At 42.5% G+C, this 12,665-nt stretch overlaps 1 protein-coding gene across 1 annotated transcript; it reads left to right on the top strand.

Moving 5' to 3' along the window:
- The first annotated feature begins 3,188 nt into the window (after window positions 1-3,188).
- LOC121550896 (proteasome activator complex subunit 3-like) lies at window positions 3,189-8,007 on the top strand. Its single transcript, XM_041863315.2, has 11 exons — window positions 3,189-3,352; window positions 3,931-3,963; window positions 4,146-4,208; window positions 4,924-5,028; window positions 5,498-5,552; window positions 5,789-5,904; window positions 6,045-6,113; window positions 6,282-6,349; window positions 6,653-6,707; window positions 6,792-6,878; window positions 7,004-8,007. The coding sequence occupies exons 1-11, from the start codon at window positions 3,308-3,310 to the stop codon at window positions 7,082-7,084; spliced, it is 777 nt and encodes a 258-aa protein (XP_041719249.1). The 5' UTR covers window positions 3,189-3,307; the 3' UTR covers window positions 7,085-8,007.
- The last annotated feature ends 4,658 nt before the right edge of the window (window positions 8,008-12,665 follow it).

The raw sequence follows: 12,665 nt of genomic DNA, 5'->3' as shown, positions 1-12,665 counted from the left end.
CGTCAGCTATGTAAACACACCCACATGATCACCTGACAGGAACGTATATTTGAATCACTTTTTTTTTTTTTTTACGATCAATGCTGCGCAAAAAAAACACTGACACACAGTTAATGTAATACACGGACATCATTTTTTTTATCAGTATATAATATTGTATTTTAAAATAATCCACTAGAATTCAGGAGCTGAGTGAGCAGGTGATGGCTCGGGTGGATATGAGAGGGGATGTAGATAGTATGAATAACTGGGTGAGAATAGCGTTAGTGGGGGCTGCTACTGAGGCTATACCTCAGAGTTCAGGGAGGAGGAAAGCAGTCCCATGGTGGACGGAGGAAAGTGGGGCAATGGTGAGGATTAGGAACAGGGCATTTAGAGTACTGAAAAGGACGCATAATTTACAACATCTGATTCAGTATAAGCAGGCCCAGGCCATGGTGAGGAGAACTATCCGTCAGGCAAAGAAGTCATGTTGGCATCGGTTCTGTGACATCATTGAAAGGGCGACACCTGTGGGAGAAGTGTGGGGGATGATTAAGAGGACGAGTGGTATCAGAAGGGAGTGTGATTATCCAGTGTTGACGAGTGGGGAGGACGTGGCAGTAACGGATGAGGAGAAAGCAGAGATGATGGCCAAAGCATTTGTCCAAGTGCATAGCTCCGCAAATCTGTCAGAGGAGGGGCAGAGGGGGAGAGAGAACACGAGAGAGGAGCATCCTGTAGTGCTGGAAAGGAGGGAGGATGTAAATGATGCGTTGAGTGCACTATTTACCAGGGCAGAGGTGAAAAGAGCAATAGGTAAGGGTGGGTTAACTTCACCTGGGAAAGATTAGGTGTACTATGTTATGTTGCACTGGATAAGGTATTGGTGTTGTACAACAGAGTGTGGGAGGAGGGGAAACTACCAGGCAGTTGGAAGGAGGCAGTAGTAGTACCAATCCGGAAGCCCGGGAAGGATCCAACGAAGCCAACAAGCTATCGGCCAATAGCTTTAACATCACATGTATGTAAGATTATGGAACGTATGATTACAGAGAGGATAACTTACTTCCTGGAGAGCAGAGGGCTAGTAACGCCATATCAGAGTGGGTTCAGGAAGGGAAGGGGAACTATGGATCCAGTGCTCTGCTTAGAAGCAGAGGTCAGGAAGGCTCAGGTGAACAAGGAAACTGTTGTAGCTGTCTTTTTTGATGTGGAGAAGGCGTATGAGATGATGTGGAAGGAGGGGTTGTTAATCAAGCTTGATATTATAGGGGTAGGAGGAAGAATGTACAGCCGGATATAGGGAGGTCGTTATTTGCAGATGATGGTGCCTTATGGAAGAGGGGAAGAAATGTGCCATACACAGTCAGGAAGGTACAGGAAGCAATTGATGAGGTAGAGTGGTGGGCATTAATGCGGGGATTCAGGTTCTCTGTAGAGAAAACTCAAACAGTGATCTTTACCAGGAGGAAGGTGGGAGATGAGGTATGCTTGAGGTTATATGGGAGAAACTTGGAGAGGGTGGGGGCCTTCAGGTTCCTTGGGGTATACTTTGATACTAGACTGATCTGGGCAGAACACATTGAGAGAGTGGTGGGAAAGTGTAAGAAGGTGCTAAATGTGATGCGCTGTCTGACAGGGAAGGAGTGGGGGGCTGGGCGTTCCTCATTGAGGACCATGTATGTTGCATTGATCCGATCTGTAATAGATTGGCAGTATAGCATATGGTTCTGCAGCCTGGACCTCATTGGAAAGGCTAGATGTCATATGGGGCAAGGACTCAGAATATGTAGTGGGGCGTTTCGGACGTCCCCAGTGGCTGCATTACAGGTGGAGATGGGGGATATGCCGTTGCAGATTAGGAGACAGCAGCTGGCAATGAATTATTGGGTCAACCTACAAGGACATGGAGTGTCTCATCCTGCGAAAGGGATTTTACAGGCATGCTGGGAACATGAGCGAAGACCGAACACGAGCTTTGGGTGGGTGGGTAATACCCAGTCGAAGGAGATGGGACTGTATGGAAGGGAGTTTAGTCCAACGGTAGTTATTCCTGTAAATCCACCATGGCTACTCCCGCCTCCAGTAGTTGATCTAGAAGTGTTGGAAAGACTACAGAAAGATAGGGAGGGGGTTGATCCAGCTGATTTCTTTAAGAGACGTCTGGAAACTGTGTATCAGGATTTTGTGGCCATTTACACAGATGGTTCAAAAGATCCAAGGACGTACTGGGTCAGCATTTGTAGTGCAGGAGTGTGGGGTGGAAGTCAGGAAACGTATTACAGATCATCTGGCTGTATATACGGCTAAGCTGATGGCCATACTGTTGGCCTTGCAGTGGGTGGAGGAAGTTAAGCCAGACAGAATAGTTATTTGCTCTGACTCAAGTGCAGTGTTAATGAGTCTCCAGTCCTTTAGCTCACGTAGCAGACAATACCTGCTTTATGAGGTGCTACAAACCCATGGCAGGATTAAACAGATGGGTATTAAAAATAAGATTTACTTGGGTTCCAGCCCATGTGGGGGTGGAGGGGAACGAGGCAGTAGATGAGCAGGCTAAACAAGCACTTAGTAGTGGGGATGTTGATGTTGAAGTGACAATGAGCAAGGCAGAGGCAAAAAGACTGATATATACAGTGATGGTGCAGAGATGGCAGGAGCAGTGGAATATAAATAATAAGGGAAGGCATTTATTTCAGGTACAGAGGAAAGTCGGGGAGGGGAGGACGGCAGGAAGGGACAGAAGAGAGGAGGCTATTTTTACAAGATTAAGGGTGGGACACAGCCAGTTGAATAAGACATTAAACGTGATAGGAAAGCATCCATCAGGAAAGTGTGATTATTGTCAGGAAATAGAGACTGTGGAGCATGTATTGCTACAGTGTGGGCAGTATCAGAGGGAAAGAGAGAGGATGAGATTTAGTATGAGGGAGAAGGGGATACAGGAAATTAGTTTAAAGAGTATATTGAGCAGAACGTCATTAGATATAGCTTCAAATATTTTGTTATCTTTTTTAAGAGAAACGGGGTTGGCAGGTAGGATTTAGTTTCTCCCTGTCTCTGGCCCACATTCCAGTACGGTAGGTGGCGGTAATGCACCATAATGTTGGATGCCAACCGCCGATAAACCCCACTGAAGAAGAAGAAGTAATCCACGAGAAACATAGCATACGGTTTTTTTTTTTTTCGGTCCACGTGTTTTTTTTTGTTGCGAGTCGCATGTTGTCAACGTCATAACTTGATTTCGAAGCGGTGTGCGGCAAAAGCAACGTAATACCGTTGTTTGGTTTCTGTTTATATCAATTAATTCGAGTTATTTCAAATTATGTCATCAAAAGGCATTAAGGTAGACAATGACCTCAAAACAAAGGTAATGTTTTCACAATTTCTTGGAAGTAGAAGTTGAATAATTGAGATTGCTTGCCAGGCCTAGCTAGCTAGGGAGGCTAGCTACATTTTGCTCATTACTTAGCTAACTACGTTATTAGCCATTAGCACAACATCACTTATGAGTGTTCTATTAGAAAAATCTGAGCTCAGTCAAGTGGTGTTTATCTATTCTGTTGGGACTGGACAGCACCGATTTGTTTGTTTGTCTATAGTATCCCGCATCACACAAATACTTATGCACGAGGCTGTCTTTTTCTGCAGTTAGCTAGTAACGTTACTAGTAACTCATTTACATATTTCCCATTTAATCTGTGGTAACACTAACAGTTCTTGGGGAGAGCAATAATATTAGCAAATGTACAAATTTAACTAGATAGGTAGCCTGCTAGCTACAGGAAAAGACACTACGGTATGGGGAAAAAACTGGTGGTGTGGACAGCGGCTTCCATCAAATGGCACGTGGTGTGCTTGGACTGTCATATTCAACATGGTTTTACTTTCGGGTGTATAAATTGTGTTCGGAAAAAAATAGTTGTTATTATTGTTATTTCCTCATAGGTTGATACTTTCAGAGAGCGGATCACGGGTGAGGTGAGTGTCAACATTTTCTTATTTTAGACTTTTGATGGTCAAAGTCTTTTTATTTCACAAATTTTACAAACAACAACCACAAATAACTGTTTGGAATCATCGTGTAGTGGAGGCATCATGTAGATACTGATGCTGGTGCACACGTGATCATTGGTTTAAAAAAAACGTTTGTCCTTTACTAGGCTGAAAACCTGGTCGCAGACTTTTTCCCTAAAAAGTTGCTGGAACTTGACAGCTTTCTGAAGGTAATTCATATTCTAATAACAGGGATTCTATTGTTGTCCATTTCATTGTTAAAATAGAATATAGGATAATGCAGAGCCCCTGAAGTACTGTCACAGCTGACATGATGTGTTGTCAGCTGTGATGCATTGTCCTGGCACCACCCTTGTTGTCCTGACAGTGTGGTGCTAGGACAACAACCTCTCCCTCGTCAGCAAGAGGAAGGATCTGATCATGGACTACAGGAAAGGAGGGCTGAGTACACCTCCATCCACATAGACGGGGCTGTAGTGGAGCGGGTGGAGAGCCTGAAGTTCCTCGGTGTCCATATCACTAATTAACATGGTCCACACGAGCTGGGACGATAAACAGAAAATTATCTCAGGAATTTTGCTGATATCGTTCATTACGATAAGTAGCCTATACTACGGAAATAATAAATATATATATATATATATATTTTTTTTTGTTTGTTGTCATTTAATGGGACAGTTGATGGCTACAACCATCAAACCAGTAGTAGATAATACAAAAAACTGTAGTGCACATTGTTATAACTTATCGTTATTGCATCAATTCAGGCAGTTTATCACAACATGGATTTTTGTCCATATTGCTATTTTTCTCTCTGCGTTGTTGGGAAGGGCCCGTAAGTAAGCGTTTCACTGTTAGTCTACACCTGTTGTTTACAAAGTGTGTGACAAATAAACTTTGATCTGATTTCTGCATCCTTTCCAGGAGCCCATTTTGAATGTCGCAGACCTGAAAGAGATCCACTCAGAGATAAATGTCAAAGTACCAGACCCAATCATCCTCAACAATAGTCATGATGGACTGGATGTGGTAAGTGAATGGATTCTCATTTGCATCAAATCAGTATCATGAAAGTCTACACATTCAATACCAGAGTGACAAACATGATTTTGTCAATTACATTACCATGGTTACAGGTAACACACCTGATTTAACAAATCAAGATCTTGATTGAAGACTGAAAAGTAGAATCAGGTGTGTTACTGCTTGGCTGGAACAAAAGCCTGCACCCACAGTTAGCTAGCGTTTGTTCATATGGTGCTGCCTAACAACTTTGTTAGTCTGATCACAAGGGTATGTTCCACATCTGAAAATAAACTACCCTGAACAAAATGGAGGATAGCCAACAACAGCAGTCTCTCACTCCCTTTAAGCAGGGCACTGTGCTCAAAGCACTTGACCATTACTGTTCGAAAGGAGAAACATTTGGAAACCCTTTGAACAAGGGAGACGTGTAACAGAAGTAATGCCTATGTTAACCCGAGGTTAATGTTTATAGCAAAATGCCAGAAAACGGAAAATGGAAGATGGACTAGATGATGAAAACTGTCAAGGTAAACCCTACTGCCTGTTGTCATGCCATTTAATACTTGCATAATAAGTCTTATGGCATTGCTGTGCTGTAAAATACGCTTGTTGATTTCTCTCAATGTCTGTCAATGCCGACATATGCCAGAACCATTAATCTTCAATACATTTCTTGATCGAAGGGAATAGTTGACTGATTTGCAGTATTCTGTATTAGCTAGAAGCTGCTTGGATGTTTGACCTCTCAATCCCACCTCACTAGATGGCCCCAAGGTGTTTGTCATGCCAGGGGGGATGATAAAGAGCAACGGCCAGCTGGTGGACCTGATCGAAAGAGTCAAGCCAGAAATAAGAACCCTCATAGAGAAATGCAACACAGTATGTACACACACAAACACAGCCATTTTTCTTTGAGGGATTTATTTGATTGCCTTTTGAGGGCTCTCTCTCTCTGAATTTCTTAGTGGAGATCTACTGTTAAGAAATGACTGTCTCATCTGTATGTCTCTCACTCTCAGGTCAAAATGTGGGTCCAGCTCTTAATCCCCAGAATAGAGGATGGTAACAACTTTGGCGTATCCATCCAGGTATTATACTTTCCAATCAATATAAGTGCAGAGACATGCACATTCACATGTATAGCTTCTTGTCTACTTTTCCAAACATGAACAAATCTCCAACACTAGGGGGCAGTACTTGCACGCTTTTAACGTTCCGTCAGATGACGCTGGTCTTGTGGTTGTTTCTGTCCACAGGAGGAAACTGTTGCTGAGCTCAGGACTGTGGAAGGAGAGGCAGCCTCTTACCTGGACCAAATTTCAAGGTATGCTACAGTATACACTACCTTGTGTGTATTTACATTTACATTGTAGCAGACGATCTTATCCAGAGCGACTTACAGGAGCAATTAGGGTTAAGTGCCTTGCTCAAGGGCACATCGACATATTTTTCACCTAGTCGGCTCGAGGATTAGAACCAGCGACCTTTAGGTTACTGGCATAACGCTCTTAACCACTAAGCTACCTGCCGCCCTATATGAAACAAGTATTGCAACAAGGTAACCATAGAGCTTCAAATCTATGAAACTGTTCCTTGGACTGTCTCAAACGTTTGTTGTTATTGACAGGTATTACATCACCAGAGCGAAGCTAGTCTCAAAAATTACAAAGTACCCTCATGTGGTAAGTGTTTACTGTTTACATCCAATCCACATTCGATCTGCTTCCCTGAGGCTGTCTCGATGTTGACCATCTGTCTGTCTGCAGGAGGACTACCAGCGCACTGTGACTGAAATAGACGAGAAGGAATACATCAGCCTCAAGATCATTGTGTCAGAGCTGAGGAATCAATATGTGAGCATACATGCACACCGTTCTGGCTCTGTTCAACCAAGTTGTATCAACGTTATGTTGTTAGCCTGTCATGTTCTGGTGCAGATATTTGTTTACTGTAATAACCAAACCCCATCCGCTTGCAGGTGACATTACACGACATGATCCTGAAAAACATAGAGAAGATCAAGAGGCCACGAAGCAGCAACAACGAAGCCCTCTACTGAACATTCCCCTTCTCCATATCCTCCTCTCACAAACTCCTATTAACAACCACATTGGCAGCATTTAGGTATGCAGCCCAATTCTGATATTTTTTCCCACTAATTGGTATTTTGACCAATCAGATCAAAATATGAAAAAGATCTGATGTGATTGGTCAAAAGACCAATTAATTAGTGGAAAAAAGCTCAGAATTGGGTTGCCTGTGTGAGCGCAGCCATTGACTGTAACAGGGGCTTTGTTCTGGACTATTATCATCCATTCCCTCAAGGTGGACTTCGAAAGAACCTCCTTAAACATGTTCTGAAACATTCATGTTTCCAGGACTTGTGAGAAGATTGTACCTTGATGATGGATTTTTCTCATTGTCGACCAATCAAGCGGGCTTGAACTGAACTCAAACAGGACCGGCATCCACAAGGTTGGTGGGAGGTCAGATGAAACTGTTTGTGTCCTTGTTGTCCATGTCTGTGTGCTTGTAGTGTGTATGTTTTGTCTAGAAACCGTCATGGGAGATTCACAGGTATACTTTGTCTTTAGTTTGTTTTTAAGGAATTATTTTTAGGATTCTGAAGTGCTTGGTGGCAACTATAATTTGCTGTGTGTGAGATTGTGTCAAGGTGTGTGTGTGGGAATACTCAGTCTGCATTTTAGCCGTAGTGTAGCTTGCAGTCCTGTCAGTTAGACTTTTTTTTTTTACTTAAGGGACTACTCACAAGTACATTGAAGGACTATCTCTTTCCAGCACTATGTATTGGCCATCCATGCCCACTCTGATCTTGGAGTTTCAATTGTGTTAAAAGCCAGATTTTCTGTAATGTTCTCATATCCCAGATGCTACGTGATGAGAGAAGTGTCTTTACTGTATCTCTCCCTCTCCCTTAATTTTAATTTTGTTTTAAGAATAAATATTTGTACTTAATAGAAATATTATTGAATGACATGATTCTAACCTATTGTATATGCTGAAACTGTTGGTGTGTCTCAAAGAGCTTGTGTAATTGAATTCAAGCCTTGCTGTGAAAATAATTAACCTCAAGATGAGGGTGAAAAATACTTGTCAATAGCTAGGTTTCTATCTAATTTGCGACAGATCATGCAAATATTATCAAATCTGCATTTAAAAAATGTGCATTTCCCCACCAGAGGTGTTTCCATCAGACACTTTATTTGCGGATAAAAGGCTGCGTGATTACGTTACATTTACTGAAAAGTTAATGTGTTTCCATTGCATTTTCCGCTCTACGGATAATTTTGTCACAAACTGTTGCGATAAATGGCAAATTTGCCCAATCTGGTTCGCGAATGCTCTCTAGGGGAGGGGAAGCAGTGGCATTGGCTTTGTGGTCCAGAGTTGAGTTTGAGGACACTACACTATGCACTCGAGTATTGGTGGTATAGAGATAGGGAAGTGCACCCAAGAGGTAATGTATAACAGGCTAAATAATGGGAAATCATCTAAAATTGGCTGCTGGTTGGTCACGGGCAGGGTTGTGTAGGTTACTTTCTAAATGTAAACCGTTAGTTAAGTAACGTAATGTTGGGATTACCCAAACTCAGTAACGTAGTATGATTAATTTCAGTTTCTTTTGGATTACTTTCCCCTTAAGAGGCATTAGAAGAAGACAAAAATGACCTATCAAATGCATTTGGTGTCATCTTAGTTGTCTCTGACTTGTGGTTAGACTCACTCAGGTGGAACAAACTTAAACTTGTGCCTTTTTTCAATGCTGAATTGAATGTCATTGAGAGAGTTGTGATGAAGTTGCTTTATAATGTCCGGTACTTCAATAGTGTGCTGGATCTTAAACAACAATATGAAGAAAATTGTCTACAAACCTGTCCAAAACTATGTGTCACTTAAACCCACCGGTTTAGGTTCCCAACAATATTACGTTCAAGGTAAACGCGTCAGTGTCAAAAATAATCATCTCATGCCAAAATCATGGGCATTAATATGGAGTTGGTGCCCCCTTTGCTGCTATAACAGCCTCCACTCTTCTGGGAAGGCTTTCCACTAGATGTTGGAACATTGCTGAGGGACTTGCTTCCATTCAGAGCATTAGTGAGGTCGGGCACTGATCTTGGGCGATTAGGCCTGGCTCGCAGTCGGCGTTCCAATTAATCCCAAAGGTGTTCGATGGGGTTGAGGTCATGGCTCTGTGCAGGCCAGTCAAGTTCTTCCACACTGATCTCAACAAACCATTTCTGTATGGACCTCGCTTTGTGCACAGGGGCATTGTCATGCTGAAACAGGAAAGGGCCTTCCCCCAACTTTTGCCACAAAGTTGGAAGCACAGAATCGTCTAGAATGTCATTGTATGCTGTAGTGTTTAGATTTCCCTTGATTGGAATTAAGGGGCCTAGCCCGAACCATGAAAAACAGCCCCAGACCATAATTCCTCCTCCACCCAACTTTACAGTTGGCTCTATGCATTCGGGCAGGTAGCGTTCTCCTGGCATCCGCCAAACCCAGATTAGTCCGTCGGACTGCCAGATGGTGAAGCGTGATTCATCACTCCAGAGAACGCGTTTCCACTGCTCCAGACTCCAGTCGACGCTTGGCATTGCGCAAGGTGATCTTAGGCTTGGTGCGGCTGCACGGCCATGGAAATCCATTTCAAGAAGCTCCCGACAAACAGTTTTTGTGCTGACGTTGCTTCCAGAGTTTGGAACTCGGTGGTGAGTGTTTCAACCGAGGACAGAAAACATTTACGCGCTTCAGCACTCGGCAGTCCTGTTCTGTGAGCTTGTGTGGCCTACCACTTCGCGGCTGAGCCGTTGTTGCTCCTAGACGTTTCCACTTCACAATAACAGCACTTACAGTTGACCGGGGCAGCTCTGGCAGGGCAGAAATTTTACAAACTGAAAGGTGGCATCCTAAAGTCACTGAGCTCTTCAGGAAAGCCATTCTACTGCCAATGTTTGGCTATGGCGATTACATGGCTGGATGCTCAATTTTATACACCTGTCAGCAACGGGTGTGGCTGAAATAACCGAATCCACTAATTTGAAGGGGTGTCCACATATAGTGTATCAACCTCCTGGTAGAGCATATGTTTATGAAATGTGTGCTTTTTAGCCTTTTTACATTTAACTTTATTTTCATATTCCTACTCTTCATGGTCTCTACTAACAGGAATGGTGCAATAATAATCCCTCACCAACTGAGTTCCTGCCTTTTATTCCAAATCTTTGGTGACTAATTGAGTTTTCTTACAGCCCACTGAGTGGGCAAAGTTTAGTGCCACCACTGAACTGCAGAAAACCAAAAGGATACAAATTATGTAAATTGAGCAGGAGGGCTAGGGGAGTTGACCAATCAGGTTCAAGTGAATATTTTTTCATATCTATTTCTAAATAAACTGTCAAAACATGCTCTACCAGCCGGTTGATAATATGGTTTAAATGATAAAAGTCTGTGTGCGACGGGCAATTATTTAACTGGGAACATTTTCACGCTGTGAGAAATTAGAACGATTGGGAACTATTTAACTCTGGGAAGATTTTTTACATGACACCTTGGCTGGAACGTCCACCAGGGCTGTTGCCAGAATTTAATGTTAATTTCTCTACCATACGCCGCCTCCAACGACCCTATGCATACAGCCAAGAATGCAGGAGTGGATTCGGGATAAGTCTCTGAATGTCCTTGAGTGGCCCAGCCAGAGCCCGGACTTGAACCCGATCGAACATCTCTGGAGAGACCTGCAAATAGCTGTGCAGCAACGCTCCCCATCCAACCTGACGGATCTGCAGAGAAGAATGGGTGAAACTCCCCAAATACAGGTGTGCCAAGCTTGTAGCATCATACCCAAGAAGACTTGATGCTGCCAAAGGTGCTTCAACAAAGTACTGAGTAAAGGGTCTGACTACTTATGTAAATGTGATATTTCTGTTTTTTATTTTTAAGAAATTAGCAAAAATTTCTAAAAACCTGTTTTTGCTTTGTCATTATGGGGTATTGTGTGTAGATTGTCCCCCCCCATCAATGTAATACATTTTAGAATAAGGCTGTAACGTAACAAAATGTGGATAAAGTCAAGGGGTCTGAATACTTTCCGAATGCACTGTATGTCAGACATTGCCATACTGTTCTCCAGAGAAAATACACTTTGTCTACTTATTTACTACGTTAACAGACTGATCTACTGTTTTACGTTTTAGACATTTAGCAGACTCTTATCCAGAGCGACTGACAGGAGTAATTAGGATTAAGTGCCTTGCTCAGATCGACAGACTTTCACCTAGTTGGCTCGGGGATTCGAACCAGCAACCTTTCGGTTACTGGTCCAATGCTCTTAACCAGCTAGTCTACCTGAAACATGTTTAACTTGCCAACAAATTAAAGTTGAAATGATACACCAACTCCCTGCATCATTTGTTTTAGAAGTGAGATTAAAGCTAGTTACTTCCAAATACATTACATGAATATCACAATGAATTGATCCAGATGTTGAAGTCAACACTTTACTGGTTTCTGATGCAGCTGGAGTCATTTAGACACTTGTCAGTACACTTTTTTATCAAACGCCATTATATACGTATGTACAAGAGATGGCAATATCTATACCACAATGCAGTTGTGAGCATACTAGGCATTCTATATTATACTACAACATCAGTCTAACTGAATGTTGTAGTTTGAATTTTGGGTGCGTTCGTAAATTCACTCTGGCTATCTACTCCGTGCCAGAGCGCAGAACAACTGATGAATTTACGAACACGCAACACCCGTTGAATATGACCTGTGTCAGTAAACGTTGGCAAAAAATATATATATATTTGTTGCCAGCAGCACAGTTACAGTCACCAACGCTCTAGATAACATGAAAACAGCCTAACCAGCTCTGCTAGGGTGAGTAAAATTATCAGAGTGAGGTGTTCTCATTTGTGTCTGGAAGTAGCTAGCAAGCTAGCGAACTTTAGCCAGTTAACTTGGGTGCTTGACTGCCGTTGTGAGGTCAGAACGCTCAGATCAACCCAACTCCTCGGCCAGAGCATCCAGTGTGCGCTCTGAATGCTCGGAGAGCGAAACGAACAGACAATCTGACAATGCTCTGAATTTACAAACGCCCAGAGCGCACTCTGAGCACACTCTGGCACTCTAGAGTGAATTTACGAACACACCCATTGAAAACTACTGTCTTCAGTAACATCATAGTATTGACAGGATGACGATATTTTTTATTTTGCAAATTAAAATAGTGTTCTGTTTCTTTGGCCAACCCAATGAACCCTGGTAGAAATAATCACTTGGCTTTATTTAATGGTAATTTGGAATGTCAAGTCATTGAGCATTATGGGTGAAAAATACAAAACACAGAGGAATATAAAGTGGCCAGCCAGATGTAAGAGGAGGACGAGCTTCTTTCGAGCCTATAATTAAGAAAATAAGCGCGAAATTGTAGGAGGGGATCCTCCCGCCGCTTAGAATGCTAAGCATATTATAATATAGATAATATAGCTAAATGTATAAATGTGTATTTAACAAATCAAATATCCACATAGTTCTGCAGATAGGCCAGTATGCTCAACGTGATCTACAGTGGCTTGCGAAAGTATTCACCCCCCTTGGCATTTTTC

Source organism: Coregonus clupeaformis, chromosome 35 (assembly GCF_020615455.1).
Source record: "Coregonus clupeaformis isolate EN_2021a chromosome 35, ASM2061545v1, whole genome shotgun sequence".
NCBI lineage: Eukaryota > Metazoa > Chordata > Actinopteri > Salmoniformes > Salmonidae > Coregonus > Coregonus clupeaformis.
The sequence above is the reverse complement of the archived record's forward strand: the minus strand, read 5'-3'. Positions and strand labels throughout refer to the sequence as shown.

Bases quoted from the DNA above. Each gene is read 5' to 3' on its own strand.
- LOC121550896 (XM_041863315.2), top strand. From the start codon at position 3,308: ATGTCATCAAAAGGCATTAAGGTAGACAATGACCTCAAAACAAAG. The intron at 3,353-3,930 runs GTAATGTTTTCA...ATTTCCTCATAG, and splicing joins ACAATGACCTCAAAACAAAG to GTTGATACTTTCAGAGAGCG. The intron at 6,879-7,003 runs GTGAGCATACAT...ATCCGCTTGCAG, and splicing joins CAGAGCTGAGGAATCAATAT to GTGACATTACACGACATGAT.